We start from the raw sequence: 17212 nt of genomic DNA, 5'->3' as shown, positions 1-17212 counted from the left end.
GAACGTATGACTGACAGATAGAAAGAAAGAAAATAACTTTCTACATACCTAATTTTATCGTAATTCCTCGGTCGCCCCGTCAATACCGGAATTAAGAATAAAGTCCGCACATCGAGGAAAAGTTAATCCACATTTCTAGATATAGATCATTTAATGTATCCACAGATTCCCATGTATATCTCTCTGCTCAACCTATTCGAGCATCGTATTGTCAGGCTAAACGGATCTATCTAGGTCAAGATTTGTCAAGTCTCTAGATTCCTTAAGTTCATCTATTCCTAGTCAAGTCTATATAAATCTTTCATGCCTACCGGCGCATCGAACACAGAGTCTAGACAATTCAGCTTTGGTACCTTACACTGATTCAGATTGCCCGTCTTCACTTGTTGATATCACTTCCCCAGTCACAACACCTACAAAAATACACTATATTTTTGTCTTTTTGATTTTCTATTTTTTTGTTTGGTTTTTTATTTTCTATTTTTTTGTTTGGTTTTTGTTTATTTCTCCCCCTAAATTTGTGCATGGGTGAGAATGAAGTTAAAATGCGCAAATTTAAACTAGATTAAAACAAAAAACAAAAAATTAGTCCTCAAAACGTATCATTTTCAAGAATCCCACAAGCACATCGAATCGAGCTTTGTTAAATGGTTTTGTAAACAAATCTACCACATTATTAGCAGTGGGAATCTGTTCCAACCAAATGAGCGAACGCTCATAACAATCTCTGATGAAATGCACTTTGATATCGATGTGCTTGGTTTTTGAGTGTTGGATTGGATTTTTGTCAATCTGAATTGCAACCTCATTGTCACAAAAGATAGGGGTTTCTAGATAATTAAAACCGCAATCCAACAGTTGATTTTGGATCAAGATAACTTGAGAACAACAGGCAGAACCAAAAATATATTCCGCTCTGCTGTTGAGGTTGAGACGGTGTGCTTTTCCTTGCACTGCCATGACACCAGCCGGTCTCCGAGAAATTGACACCCACTAGAGGCTGATTTCCTGTTAAGCTCACATCCTCCATAATGATTGTCACCAAAAGAATATAAATCAAATTCAGAATTTTTCGGGTACCAAAGACCCAATTTTGGGCTGCCTTTGAGATACTGAATTTCTTTTTTGATAGTAATAAGATGTGAAATTTTAGGATTAGCCTGATATCGTACGCATTGATAAACTGCAAACATAATATCTGGTCGGCTCAGTTAGATACATCAACGATCTGATCATCGATCTGTAAGAAGTCTAATCTACGAATTCGCCGTCAATATCTGGATTCAACAGGGGTCTCTCGGCTATTGGCATCAGAGCAGGTTTTGCGTCTCAAAACCCAAACTTCTCCAGCATATCTTCAACATACTTGGCTTGATGAAGCAGGATACCGGTTGACTTTTGTTGGACCTGAAGCCCCAAAAACATGGTCATTTCTCCTACTGAACTCATCTCAAACCTCTTATTCATGACGACTTCAAACTCCTTGCATAACTGGGGACTTGTGGACCCGAAAATGATGTCATCAACGTAAATTTGAAACAGAATTTGATCGACAACAACATGCTTGATGAAAAGAGTTTGATCAATTATGCCACGAGAATAGCCATGCTCGAGCAAGTGCTTCGTAAGAGTGGCATACCACACTCGAGGAGCTTGATGTAGCCCATACAAAGCCTTGTCCAACTTGTATACGTGATTGGGAAATTTTGAGTTAACAAACCCAAGAGGTTGATCAACGTATATTTCTTCCTTCACCGCACCGTTCAAGAAGGCAGTCTTGACATCCATCTGGTAAACCGTGAAGTTCATGTAGGAGGCATATGCTAGGAAAATACAAATAGCCTCCAAGCCTGCCCCCAGAGCATAAACTTTAGTGTAGTCTAGACCCTCGATTTGCCGAAATCCGCGTACAACTACTCTTGCTTCATTTCTCAAATAGAGCCAAAGAATGTTGAAATGGCTTTGAATGAGCCCAGCTGGGTGGATGCTATGCATGAAGAATTAAACCAATTTGAAAAACTTGGGGTTTGAAAGTTGGTTGAATTACCTAAGGGCAAAAAGTCTCTTGATACATGTTGGGTTTATCGCAACAAGCAAGATGATCTAAGTATCTCCGTACTGGAGATACTTAGCTCATGTATTTGTGAGCTGTATCTCTGGTCAGAAATCAGGAGCTGATGAAATCTCTCTGATCAACACCGATGCAATTGCTGCTTTAGCTTCAAGAATAGAGTTCAACTTCTCAAAGTTCATTTTGAACGAGATGATTGTGAACATTGAGGGAAACAACATAGATAAGTTCCTCATGTATCCAAGATTCCTTTAGTTAATCTTCAATGCTATGCACCACGAGTTAGAAAGAGGAGGAGAGACCTTGGACCTTAAGTCTGTTGGTTCAAGTGCCTTTGGATTGACGAAGCAAAACTATGAGTCTGATGATAATTTTGAAGGAAAGTATCCTCTGATCAAGTTTGGCATCTTTATTGAAGAATGTGATCACTATGAGTCTGATGATCTCTCAAGCCCCACGGAAACCGTGGATAATGTTATCTTGGCTTTAGAGCATGAAAACGAAGAAGATCGTGTTCCTCCTATCACAATCGTGGCAAAGGAGCATGACCAACTGCAAAACGTGGAGGTTCAGAGTGATTACGATGGAGATGGTGATGATGAGGATGAGTTTGAAGAAAATTTAATGGATAATGTGACGGTAAATGATGATGATGAAGTTGATGATTTTCTGAAGGACATGGACCTTACATGCTTTAACAATGAGGAAATCCCCCTTAACCTTGGTCTTGAAGATGATGACTTTGGTCTAAGTTCGGATTTCGTTGACAAGTTCTTTACAAGGGTCAATGAAGTTGTTCAATTAGCAACTGAGACTAGGGTTGCTGATGAGATTCTCGAAACTATGCCTCCTACGTCAAGATCGATGGAAGATACTTCAAGCCAAAGGGATGAAACTTCAAGGATTCCTCCCCTGATTCTGCTATTCATACATCTGTGCCAACCACAAGTGATCCGACACCGACACAAACCTCCTTGCCTTCTATAAAAAGAATACGACTCGACCCGCAGCAGGAATGTTTATTCAAGATCAAGCACTGCTAGCTCCATCCACATTCACCACTACAAAAGCTACTGCACCACCTGTACCTACCCAACAAGTCCCAAGTACGATATATGAAACTGGAACATCTTCTGCTGTTTAAGGATACTCCCCTAAAAGGCCTTTGCTAGATGAAGCCTCCATCAATCAAGCAAGGCACTTGGCACAACATAGTTCAGAACCTTCCTCACGTGGAAAAGGGATATCTATTAAGGAAGCTCATCCAGGGGATGTTGATCTTGTTGTGTCCAAGCTTAAAAAAGAAATTGGCATTCTCAATCAGCAAAATATTAAGAAGGACATTTTGATTGGGAAAAATGATGTCAGGATCGCTGAGCTTGAAGCAGGAAATGCATTGGAGTCAAAACAGATTTCTAATTTACAAACTAATCTTGGATCCTTGACTGCTTTCTACTTCAGCTTGAAGAATTTTTTTTGAAGCTTTTGGTGATAAGTTCCAGTCCTTCTTTCAACATCCTCATGGTATTGAAGATCCTCCCACTGCTCCCGTCCAGCCTTCCGAAAGCGAAAATCATGTTGATCAACCACCCACAGGAACAATAAGAATTGTCAATCTATTTGAGAAAGAGCATGTGAATGCCAATCCCCGTATCACAATAAAACATGGAAAGAGAACAATCACAACTGAGAAGAAAGTAGGTTTTCTCTTCATGAAGAACTCAAATGAGAATCATAACGCAAATGAACCTCAACTCATTGTGACAAATCTTGAAAAGAGAAAATTTGGTGATCATATAGGGATCAAAATGTGGGCCTATGATCATGAGCTTAAACTGTGGGTGGTTAAGAGAAATTCTAGAAATACAGAGTACTACAAAAGCATTCATTATTTCAACTCCTGAATAAAGGTTGATCTCTCTGAACTCTCAAGGGCTCCATTCTACAATCCTTCAAAAAATCCTAGCGCTTTCATCTTTTTAGATAGACAGGTCAGGGATAATTTCCCCATGATGAAGACAGCGAAAACTTTGGTTAGAAAAGACAAAGATATTCTTGATCCTAAAACTGACAAACCGATGAAGATAATGTTGTGGTCAACTACAAGCCAATTGAAGGAGATTCTAATCCCACAACATTTTCATGATGGATATCTTGTTGATATGGATTTTTGGGCCTTTGATGATGAAACAACAACTGCATCCATAAAATTCAAAAACAAAGAAGGAGTTCTCAGGCTCATTAGCGCTAAGGATCTTCTGAGATTCAGAGAGAGAGAGAGAGAGAGAGAGAGATTCACAATTTGGCCCGTCATCAAATCGTGTGTAGGAGGGAGATCATGGAGGCTTCTACAAAAGAATTTATAGGAATGGTTGCCACAATTATCAAGGATAGGCTCTGGATGGGATCTATGGGAAAATCTGACCTAAGGCTATTCGAGAAACCAAAAGACTGAAGACCAAGTCTATGCTAGCCTCAAACCAAGGGGGGAGATTGATAGGTCATAATATAGTGGTTTGGGCTAAGCATCCATCTTGTATAGGTCTTGGTAGGATTTTGGGCTTTGTAATGGTGTTTGTAGCCTGTTGTGTGGCTATGTACGACCAGAATCGTGTGTACGACCGTACACCCTGTGTACGGCCGTACATGGGTGTACGGCTGTACACGCGTGTACAACTGGTGGTCCTATAAATAAAGTGTGTCCGTGTCAGTTTTAGGGTGACGTATGTGTGTGTATCCAAGGTATACCTGATGTTTTTGTGATTTTAACGTGTGCATGCTTGGTTTAATCTTTCCTCTTCTTCATTCTTATTCTGATTGATTGCTATTTGTTTGATCACTGGTTTGGATCATTGAAATCGGGACTTACAAATACAGGGGCATAATTTTTTTAATCTTGTTGAGAGCATTAAAAACTAATGGACCGATTTTACCCCTTAGGAGAAGGAAACATTACAAACACCTGATACAATTACTAGGCCAATGACCTTTTGGTATCTAAAACCCACATTAGCAAAGTTATTTTGCAACATGAGCTACTTCCTCTCTCTTCTAATTATATCTTAACTATTTATGGAAAATACATCTAAGCTACTTCAACTATCTGATAACTTTTCCTTTCATGTAGTGAAAAAGAGGAAGACAAGTTTTTTCCTCTTTGCCTTTTGTCTTTGAACAAAATCAAATTAAAATAAAAACTAACAAGAAACTAGGTGTGCATGTAAGCTCAAACCGGCGCTTTAGTAATTCTTGTTATACACCGAAAACTTTATCCATTTTCTCGACAAATTACAATAATGGATCTCAAACTCTCCAACATTATTGAAAACCTTGAGAAATTTGTCATATAAGCTTAGTTTAAATCCTATTTATTCGATAAACATATCCATTTTTCTCATGTGCGTAAATATCACATTAATAAACCTCTTTTAATCTAGGAGTTAAGGTAATTACTTATAATTCAAGATATCATCAATGATTAAATATAAAGTACACATATAATTAGAGAAAACTCTACTTGTAAAATTCCATGACCCAAAGGTTGCAAACGAAGCATTCCATTTTTATTCCAGTGAATCCTGCACTTTTAGCCAACACAAGAAACTCATGCTCCGTGCGTTCCTTTCCTCCTGGATTTTGTGTCATCATGATTGCATCTATTTGAGTGGTGACTTTATCGGAAGAGCTTGTGTTGGACAAAAAAGGAAGAATGCTCTCAACTACAATAACCTTCCCCTCATTTGACAATGCCTTGTAGCAATTCTTTAGCAACTTTTGACAATGATCATCGCTCCAATCATGCAATATCCACTATTCCAGGTTTCATGTTTCATCAATTAGAAAGACCTTCAATTCAAATTGTAAGGATATTCGTGAAAATTTACCTTCATAAAGATGGCATCACTTGGGGGAACCTCTTCAAACATATCTCCTCCAATATGTTCTATACCTACATTTTACAATAAGAAAAACATGAATAAATAAGGTTGTCAAAAAAGTTTAGGACCAAAAAAAATCAAAGAACCAAAACATAACGGTTCTTGGTTTTAGATTTCATTTACATTTGGCTCTAGGTTTGAAATTCAATTAACCCTATTTCTTTTCTTTAGGCTCCATTATTTTTTTCCCAGATTGATCGTCTTTAATTTTAAAAGGTTGAGAAGACCTAAACTAAACATACCATGATAGCCCGGTGCATGTTGGATCACATGTGGCAAATCAAAATTAATTCCTTTTATACCGGGATATTTTGATATGATGATGTTGAGATTGACTCCTAAACCACCTCCTACATCAACCACTTGCTTGAGGTTTTCGAAACCATGGTAGCACTCTAGAATTTTGTTCATCACCATAGTAGTATGATTCGTCATGGCATTGTTGAAGACCTCATTGAACTTTGCATCTAATGCTGGATATTCAAATGCATGTGTTCCATGAACCATATCAAATGGAACACCTCCTTCTAACAATGAATCTTTGAGTTTAAACCTTGTTCAATAAACAAAAAAAGTCTATCACCCTAATAATCAAAGAACAATTCACCGGTTGCAAAACATTAATCTTGTTTATAGACCATAGAAAAAAGAATTCACAATGGTTAACCTCTCAAAAGCTTTTAATTTTGATTGAAAAACTGTTGTTATAAACTTACACCAACCATTAACCTTTTATAAACTATAATCATGATTTTATTTTTTCTATTTTTAAGTCTGTGATAAACCATAGAAAAAAGAATTCACAATGGTTAACCTCTCAAAAGCTTTTAATTTTGATTGAAAAACTGTTGTTATAAACTTACACCAACCATTAACCTTTTATAAACTATAATCATGATTTTATTTTTTCTATTTTTAAGTCTGTGTTATATTTCTCACAAATAACATTAGTTGATAATAATATTTTAACATATAAAAGAACAATAAAATCTTATGTTATGATAATGTTTTATTTATTTATTTATTTATTTAAATTTTTGGTATTTGTATCATTTTGAAGAAAAAAGCTTTTATGATAAAAATTTCTATAAAAATATATTCATTTTTTTTGTATATTTAATCAAATAGATCTAATAATAACAAAATAAAATGATTAATTAATATCTAGGAAATAAAATAAATTATCAATATCGAAAAAGCATATAAAAGAATTAAAAAGTTAGAGTTTACTAAAGATTGTATTTACCATTAAAAAAGTTTTCATGTCCAATAATAATAATTAAAAGCTAATAGTATTTTATTATTATTATTATTATTATTATTATTATTATTATTAATAAAGAAATGAATCTTAGAAATACTTAACTTGTTATTTTTTTAGCATAATTGGTCCCTGTATTATTGTTGGGTTTCAAAGTTAGAAATAGTAAATTTGGATGTTTTTTTGGCAACTTTGTTTCTCATTCTTTAGTCATTTTGATACTTTTGGTCCTTGCATTCAATATTTTTACACTTTTTAAGAACCTTTTAATATTTAAAGTTTGGCCACAAATTTTTAATGATTTGACAAATTTGATCTCTTTTCTAAAAAGTTGTTAACTTCTACCCCTTTAATTTTTTAAACATTTTGACACTTTTGGTCCTTGCAGTCAAAACTTTTATATTTTTTTTATAAAAACATGAGAAACAAATGGTCCGGGGCAAAAGCCCAGACTTTTCATCCTTACACTTTCTACGTCTATTATATTTATCGATTCGGAAGCAACATTGAAAGCTTCTGGTACCCGCGTAGTGGGGTAACTTTCTAGTTGTTATTAAGGAAAAACAAGAGTTGGAGACGCTTCAAGGTTTATCTTTAAAAATGGATAATTCATGCTTACTCCTAAATTGCTTCGTGTACCTATTATGAGTGAAATAATGTGTATAGCCTTCTATGATCGATTTGACAATTTATGTGATTTATGGAGCTTAACTAATTAATCTATAGCTATTTGAGCGGATTCCACCCAGTCAGATTTTGCACATAGATTAGATAACACCCATACTCTATTAATTCACATGTTACCCTCATCCGTTAATTCGGTAAAAAAGTTTTATAAACCTGTGACTGAACTAAATAAAAGTTATATATATATATATATATATATATATATATATATATATATATATATATATATATATATATATATATATATATATATATATATATATATATATATATATATTTCCTAAACTTCTCCCATTGTTTTGATATAAACTGTTTAGTGGGATTAAACATACCAGCTATCAACGAAAGCTTTATCTTGAAGCAACTCCATCAAAGCACATAAGGACACCCCATCTTTGTTAGGAACAAAGTATTTGGCAACGGGGGTGAGTCCATACACTCGAACCAGACCAAACTCACGTTCTTGTTGATTGCAGGTTACAACAGAATGAGTAGCGAGCAACCGAAGCATTCGATCGAGCATCTGGTGAGCACTCGGATTTGTCATGGACAAACGGGATACGATCTCATGAGCCGAGAGCCGTGCATCAGGTCCTGCCTCTGCTATAGTCTCGAAGATCTTGAGCTTCATTGCATTCACCAGCACCATGGTGAGGGACATGGAGGTAACCAGTTGCATTGCGTATGCGAATTGCTCCTCATCCGAACCCATTTTTCAGTCTGAATATTTACAGGCTGTCAAGCTTTATGGGTATTTGGTGTCCCTGCTTGCTTCTCCTCTCTATATAATGTATACGTAAAAACCCCTCGACAGAATTATGTGGTTGTTTTTGAGGTTTTGGGAACGCATGCATGTGCATGGGCCACGTAGGCCATGCATTTCGAAGTGATTGTTGCGGTGGTTATTTCATGCTCAAGATAGGGTAGGGATGACAAGTGTATTGGTTGTGGGGTGCAATGACCCCTCTTAAATGTGTGTCCCACTTGTTGTATTAAACACATGTTTTTTTATTAGACCATGTGGGTTGTATGGATACCACTCGTCGTCCACGCGTCACGATCGTGGTTAGTGTACAGGCCCTTGGTGGTTATTTTTGGTTGTGATTTGTGGCCAGGAATGGATGAGCACGCCCAATCAAAAGAAAAATTTGTCACTCTTTTTCTTCTCTTTATCTCTCTCTACAATAAAAAAATTTGTCACTCACTACTATAATGGTTAGTGATGAGTATAACATATGATTTTATAAACTTAGAAGCTGTTTGTTTTTTTATGCCGATCTGCACAATCACTTTTGTCTGCGCGGTGCAGATTACGCACAGACATATGCCTTTGCAAAGTGTTTGTTTTTTGAAAGTCTGCAGATGTAAAAACGTCTGCACGAGGTTTTCTTATTACATATATGAACTATTGTCTTCACAAGTCTTCAAACCTTTTTAACTTAAAAAAAAGGACGCATATTTTCTCTAGTGCTTTCATTCCAATCAAAGATACCATCGACGACATACAAGAGGGACAACCGCTTTCTTCAATTGACTACCCTCCACCGGTGGTCTTCTTCATCCTATCTCCTCCTCTCGTTGCCGCCGTCAAGACAAGGAGCACCATCGATTTTAACCTAAAAAAAAACGAACGCATCTTCTCTTCTCCAACGCCTTCATTCCAATTGACTTCCTAATCGATTGCCCCTCTACTGCTGGTCTTCTTCAGCCCGTCTGCTCTGCTTGACGCTGCTGTCCAAAGCACCACCGACGCCGCTATCCAGGTAAGTACCTCTCCTTTGATTTTTTTTTCTTGTTTTAACATGAAATTGAAGTTTATTTTTCCTGAAAACTATCCATTTTACTGAAATTACTTGTTGTTTATGTAGCCTTTCTTGTTTATTTTTCTTGCTAAAAATCAGAAAGTATCATTTCTTGTTTAATTTTTTGTTAAATATTGCTGGAACATTGTTTTTCATGTGCTGTTTTGCTGGAACATTTTCAGCCAAAAAAAACTACCTTTCTTGATTTATCTTGCTGAAAATTTTGAATTGTTGATGTTGATGTATTACTTTTGCTGAAATAATGTTTTTGATGTGTTGAAATTAAATTATAATGCTTATATGCTGTTTTTTTTTTCCTGAAAATATGAAATGTTGATATTTATGTGTTATTTTTGCTGAAATAATGTTTGTGATGTGTTGTTTTGCGTTGAATTGGCCAAATAATGATGCTTATATTTTGTTTTTTTTTTGCTGAAAATATGAAATATATATATATATATATATATATATATATATATATATATATATATATATATATATATATATATATATATATATATATATATATATATATATATATATAGGTTCAGGTTCATTTGAGACCATTCTAATTTTGTGAGACCGTGAGACCAAATCTAAAAATAATTATAAAATGCAAAATAAATGGAAAAATCCAAAAATTCTTTTTTAAATATTATTTTCGAAACTTGAATTAAATAAAAAAAATATAAAAAAATATAAAAAAAAAAAAATTCCGTTTTTCTTTTTGAAAAATACGTGAAATATTCTAAATAGAATATTACACTAACATATTCTAAAAAATAATTTTAAAATGCAAAATAAATGGAAAAATCTAAAAATTCTTTTTTTAAATATTATTTTCGGAACTTGGATTAACTAAAAAAAAATCTATTTTTTTTTGAAAAATACGTGAAATATTCTAAATAGAATATTACACTGTACATATTCTAAAAATAATTTTTAAATGCAAAATAAATGGAAAAATCAAAAAATTCTTTTTTTTAAATATTATTTTCGGAACATGAATTAACTAAAAAAGATAAAAAAAAATAAAAAAAAATAAAAAAATGCGTCTCACAAAATATAGGTGGTCTCAAATGAATCTAACCCTCTATATATATATATATATATATATATATATATATATATATATATATATATATATATATATATATATATATATATATATATATATATATATATATATATATATTTGCTGAAATTGTCGAATAATTGTGTTTATTAGCAGTTTTTTAGCTGAAAGTGTGAAATCTCAAGTCATTATATGTTGATTTTGTGTTGAAATGTGTAAAACATGAGATTTATTTTAATGTATGATATAATTGTTATTAGAATTTTGGTGTTTAAAAACCATTTTAATGTTCTACGATATAATTGTTATTAGAATTTTGGTGTTTAAAAACCATTTTATTTACCATTTAGTTTATTTTAACAGCCTGCAGACGTTAAAAAACAAACAGTCTTCTTATTGTAGACTGCAGACGTTTGATCCACCTCTTCTGCTGCAGAGACTTGCAGATGTAATCCGCAGACTGCAGATATTTTGACTTCAGAAAAGCAAACAACACCTTACAGTTCCGTCTCCACTTGATATTTGATTGCACCAAACATTTGAAATTTCATAAATCTTTTATAGCTCTCTTCTAATTTAATATAGTTATTCATTCCCTACCCTTTTTTTCTCAACCTTTCCTGCCAATTTTCGATGTAAAAACCCGAGGAGTCGTCTTCCATTTTCGTAAATAAATAAATGCAACTATTAGTTTTATTTGTTTATTGTTTGTAATAATTGTTAGTTGTTGGTTTAATTAGTATTTGTTAACTTTAACAGTAAAATGATTGAGTTTCTTTTATTTGAATTTACTAATTATAAAGTGGGTTTTTTTTGTGGGATTTTGTTAGTAGTAATTCTTGGGTAATTAGATTTTTAGTTAGGGTATTTGGTTCTAAATTATAAGTGGGGTTTTTTTTTTTTTTTTTTTTTTTTTTTTTTTTTTTTTTTGTGGGATTTTGTTAGTAGTAATTCTTGGGTAATTAGATTTTTAGTTAGGGTATTTGGTTCTAAATTATAAGTTGTAACATACGTTTAATAGAAGAGTTAATGTCTTAAAAAATCTTAAGTTTTTAAGTTTTTGTCGGTTTTACCCAAAGTTAAAATTTATGTTCGTTTATGTCTCAAATACCGGAAAAATTGTTTAGTTTTCCCCCTTCACCTTCTATGGCCAAAGTTGAAATTTATGCATGACTCAAATACCATAAAAAATGTTCGGTTTTACCAATTTACCTTCTATGACCGGTCAATCCATAGTTGATTGGAGAGAAGAGGCTAGAAGGAGCTGACATATGTCAGCGTGTGTTGCCTTCGGATGAAAAAGGCAAATTGTGAACAAAATGGAGACCAAGAGGATTCTAACCCAAAACTCCCACATTGCTCGCAGGGAATTCTACCATCAAGCTAGAAGGATTCTTGTGTTTATTTCCTAACTTAATATATAATGTGTTATAGGGGAACAATTATTATTATTATTATTATTATTATTATTATTATTATTACTACTACTACTACAATTTTTCGAGCATGTTTATATACTTAAAACCATAATTTTTTATTTTTAAAAACATATATATCACATAAAAATGTATTTTAACGTAGGTATATGTGTATTTTTTTATAAGAACATATTGATGTAAATTTATGTGTATGAAAAACGTTTTTATACATCTAAATATGTATACCAATGTTATTTATATGTAAAAACGTTACTTATACATATAAAAGCAGTTTTTATACATATATAAACGTATAGATATATTTTTGAATGTATTTATGTGGTATTTTCATATTTGTATTTATACATATGCTTTATATATAACATTTTGACTCTCAGGTATAATACTTAAATAACTTACATTCATAATGTCGGAACAACTCGACGAGTTGGATGCCCCAACTCACCGAGTAGAGGAGTTAATGGCCGCATGATTTTTAGAGTCTACTTGACGAGTTGGAGGACCCCAACTCGACGAGCAGATGTTGAGTGAGAAAACCCTAATTTTCAGGGTTTGTGTCCTATTTAAAGGACCTTAAACCTTCATTTCTGCCTCCCTTATCATCTTACCACTTTGAGAGAAACCCTAATCGAGCTACATCCTTGTGTATGAGAAAGAGAGGCTAATATTGCATATTTTAGTGCATTTTTGGAGGGAGATTGAGGAACAAAACGCTTGGGACGAGAAGGAGCTCTTAGATCCGGTGTTCATTCATTCCTAGCTTCTGTTTGAAGGTAATAAGCTACCACTTTGCTCATTATTTGGTTAGATCTCTTTTCTACGGAGTTTAGGGCCTTTTTCCATCATTCTTTGAGTTCTAGAGTTATTTGAGCTTGCCATGGAGTTGAGACTTGGGATTTGGACAATATGAGGTCCATTGAGCCCAAAGATCCAAGCTTTATCAAGCTAGTGGCAAACTTTTATCCATTTGTAAGGGTAGTTTGGTTGTAATGAGTCGAAGCCTTATGTGTACTCTTCGTATAGTATGTTATCTATTTTACTAAGGCACATTATTCGAAGCTTATTTGTCTAGTCCTTAGTATATTTTTTGTACGCTTTTATTCTCCTATAAATAGAAGTCTTTACTAGAGCTAGATAAGGTTTTACAGTCTTGTCTATTTTGCACTCTGTAAACCTAACAACGTAATATTGAGCTGAATCAAGATCTTATTTACATCGGTGTTCAATCTTACATACATTTTTTTTTTGATTTCAAACTCTGATTAATATTCATACTCGATTCTTTGATTCTTCATTTGGTATCAGAGCAGGAATCATATCTCTGATCTGATTTTCATCATTTCAAAAGTTTTTAAATCAATTTTTTTTTGGTTTAAAAGTTTCCGCACTTTTTGAAAAGTGAAAAGTTCATTGGATCTAGTTCTGTGATTCGATTATGCACTTGAATTGTTGAATCGAGTGTTCATCTAGTAATTTCAATTTGAATCAACTAGTTTGCTGTTAAATTCTCATAGTTTCTTCAAAATTCTCAAAGTTTTCTTTCGTACAACAATGACGTCATTCAATCTTAATTCCATGACTTCATTTTCTCATTTGTTAGGATCATCAACAAAAATTCCAATGCTAATCCCTAAGTATTACGATCAGTGGGTTGATCGTATGGAGGATTATCTCAATGGTTTGGATGAAGAATTGTGGACTTGTATTTATGGTAATCTCAATCCTCCATCGAATATTCAACCACTTGGAGCTTCTTCTAGAAGTTCTGGAGTAGAGAATCAAACTAATCGTATGAAAAAGATGGAGAAGAGATGCATGAGAGAGTTGCGAGGAGCTTTGCCTCTAGTTGTGCACAACTATGTGAGGAGTTGTAAAACTGCAAAGGAGATCTGGAACAATCTAAAGGAGAAATTTCAAGGAAGCGAGAAGACAAGAGTTAACTCAGTGAAACAATGCTTGGTTGAACTGAAAGACTTTAGACAGAAAGACAGTGAAACTATTGAGGCATATTACGATCATCTGAATGAATTAATCTATCGATGCAACCGATATGGTATCACCAGATCAGTCATGGAGTTCAATCTTATCTTCGTTATGGGTCTGAGAAAGGAGTGGCGAAATGTAAGCATGATGGTTAAAAATCAACAAAGCTTTGATACGTCAACTTTGAATGACGTGTACAATCAGTTAAAATCACACGAAAATGAAGTGAACAAAATTGCTGAAGAAACGAAGGTGAGTTTGGGAGGTCCACTGGCTTTGGTTTCAAAAATGACTGAGAAAGAAATTCATGAGAAAAGTGATTCTGATGAAGAAGAGGGATTCATCATGAATTCTGATGATGAAGCGATAGCATTTTATTCAAACAATCGTGTAAAAAAGTTCTTCAAAAAGCCATTCAATTCGAAGATTAAGTCAGCTGAGATAAAAGGAAGTTTTGTGAATAAAACTGCAAGTGATGAGAAGAAGAAGGATGAGAAGCTTGTTGAGGGGAAGATTAAGAAGAAGTTGATGGGAGATGCTGGAGTAGACTGTCACTACTGTAATGGAGCTAATCATCTAGCCAATGATTGTATGTTGAGGTAGAAAGATGAGAAGAAGAATAAGATAAAATATGAAGCTTATTATGCTGAAAGACTGGAGGAAGTTCGTGCGAAGGCGAAAAACTTGTCATTGGTTGCCATGGGTGAACAAGAAGATGATGGAACTTATCAGTTCTGGTCATCTGGATCAGATGATGAGGAGATGCAAAATCCAACACATGGAGCAATGTTTGCAAAGATAGAGGAGGAATCTGATGAAGAAGCACACGAAGTAAAAGGAAGATGCTTCTTATCAAAGGCTGCAGACAAATATCCAATAACAAAAAAGGTAAGTAATATTCTTGAATCTTTTAATATTCCAGTACATGCTTATAATTCTGAATTGGTATCTTTTGATGAAACTGTTACTTATTTTGATTCAATTGTGGTGTTTGCTAGCAATGAGGCTAAGAAGCTTTCTATGCAGTTGATAGAGACAGAGAAGAAGTTAGATTTGAAAAATACTAAAGTAGATTGTTTAGAACTTCAGATTACAAAAATTATGGTTGATAGGGATAATTTGTCAAGTGAAATAAAGATGTTGTTAGCTCAAAGAAACATTTACTATAATTCAGCTAAGAGATTGTATGGGAAATTAACATAATTACATCATTCTTGCGAAATAAGTAAAGAACAACATAGAAAATTATTGCATTTTTTAGCTTACGAAAGAGCTAAGGTAGATAATATTTCGTATGATTGTGAGAAAGAAATAGTTGAATTTGACAAAGTTCCTGAGGATATATATATATATATATATATATATATATATATATATATATATATATATATATATATATATATATATATATGGAATAGTCAAAGTAGATGAATGTCTTGATAATACTAAATTAGTTAATATTGTAAATGATACTTTGACTAATTCTGAACAAATTTACATTTTGAAAAAGACTGAAACTTCAACATCTGATTCTCAATCTAATTTTGTTGATATTGAGGATAATTCTGACAATATCAGTGAAATTAGTGAACTTGAGGATGTTGATTATTCTCAGTTGTCTATTATTAATGTTGCATCATCATCTAAAGGTAAAGAAAAAGTTAATGATTTGTTGGTTAAGATTGATACTAATCAATCCTCAACTTTGAAAGTTTGTGATTTGGACTTCGTGGAAATCAGAGACAGTCAAACAGATGATAGTGATGATGAAAAAGATGAGAAAATTTCGAAGGAAAAGGAATTTTCAAAGGATGAAGAAATTCCTCGAATTGTAGTTGACCAGGTGTATGGTGATACACAAAAGTACAAAAAAGTGTTAGAATGAACAAGGTGCTCATTACCTTGAAACAAATACTGTGGTGTATCCGATTTTTAAGTGTACAGATGATGTTGTTTTTTCCAAACCAAGTCTTCGTAACAACTGGAAATGTTGAAAATATCAAACCAGAATTCAAGAAATTGGTGGAACAAGACAATTTGAAAACATCAGATGAAGGGTTCTTCGCAAATCAAAGTACAGTTGAAAACAACCTAACGAAGAAGTCATATGTTTTTCAAAGACAAAAATCTCAGAGAAAATGTGTTGAAAAATCAAAACTTGAGAAAGAAATCACCAAACCAGTTTTTGAGGAAATGAAAAGTGGTGTCAAATTAAATTCAAAAGAATTCAAAGAACAAATTGAAAAATTTTCTAAAGAAAATACTATTTCAAAAAGACATGCAAGAAAGAAAATATTTTTGCACACAATTGAGTCTCGAAAGACGTCAAATGAATCGTCGAAACCAGTTAAGACTGTGAATTCAAAAAATTATTCAGACAAAGAGAAAAATCCCACTTATTCAAGCAAAAATGTGTCTGAATTAAAATCACCAAAATATATTTTCAAAGTGAAAAATTCATCTTTTTCAAAAGGAAAACAAATTTATCATCAAACAACTCTTTCTAAGTTTGAAGTGAAAACATCACCAAAGTTTTCAAAAGTGTCAATACCTAACATTTCAAAGAAAATTTCAGATAATTCTAATTCAACAAAGATTTTTTCTCAACGTCAACATTTTAAATCAACATTTGATACTTCCTATGCTGAATCTTTTGTTTCAAAATCAAAAATTGATTTTGTTCCTCAAAAGCCAAAATTTCCTAATCATACGAAGAAACAAACATTGAAAGCTTTGCATGAAAAAGGGATATCCTCAAGAAAGAATATTGATCACTGGCTCGAAGGAAGAGGAAAAATTTATCAATCGAGTAAATACTCAAAAGAACAAATCAACAAAGCTTATGAGAAGAATGTGAATACTTCTTCAAATGGAAGTTCGTCATCAAATGATTCAAATATCTTGGTGAAAGCATGGAAACCAGTCACAAAAGCGAAGACCTTACAATCACAAACTC

At 33.3% G+C, this 17212-nt stretch overlaps 1 protein-coding gene and 1 long non-coding RNA gene across 2 annotated transcripts; one reads left to right on the top strand and one right to left on the bottom strand.

Annotated features, from left to right (window-relative positions):
• Nucleotides 1–5359: 5359 nt before the first annotated feature.
• On the bottom strand, nucleotides 5360–8750 carry LOC145014743 (cathecol O-methyltransferase 1-like). Its single transcript, XM_078973173.1, has 4 exons — nucleotides 8290–8750; nucleotides 6252–6562; nucleotides 5956–6020; nucleotides 5360–5881 (listed from the first exon to the last, which is right to left on the bottom strand). Exons 1-4 carry the CDS (start codon nucleotides 8667–8669, stop codon nucleotides 5585–5587), a joined length of 1053 nt encoding a protein of 350 aa, XP_078829299.1. The 5' UTR covers nucleotides 8670–8750; the 3' UTR covers nucleotides 5360–5584.
• Nucleotides 8710–11650, top strand: LOC145014744 (uncharacterized). Its single transcript, XR_013665604.1, has 2 exons — nucleotides 8710–9720; nucleotides 11198–11650. It is a non-coding gene; the product is annotated as an uncharacterized LOC145014744 (long non-coding RNA).
• The last annotated feature ends 5562 nt before the right edge of the window (nucleotides 11651–17212 follow it).

This window comes from Lactuca saligna, chromosome 9, assembly GCF_052625555.1.
Source record: "Lactuca saligna cultivar CGN05327 chromosome 9, ASM5262555v1, whole genome shotgun sequence".
Taxonomy (NCBI): domain Eukaryota; kingdom Viridiplantae; phylum Streptophyta; class Magnoliopsida; order Asterales; family Asteraceae; genus Lactuca; species Lactuca saligna.
This window is presented reverse-complemented; position numbering and strand designations above follow the sequence as displayed.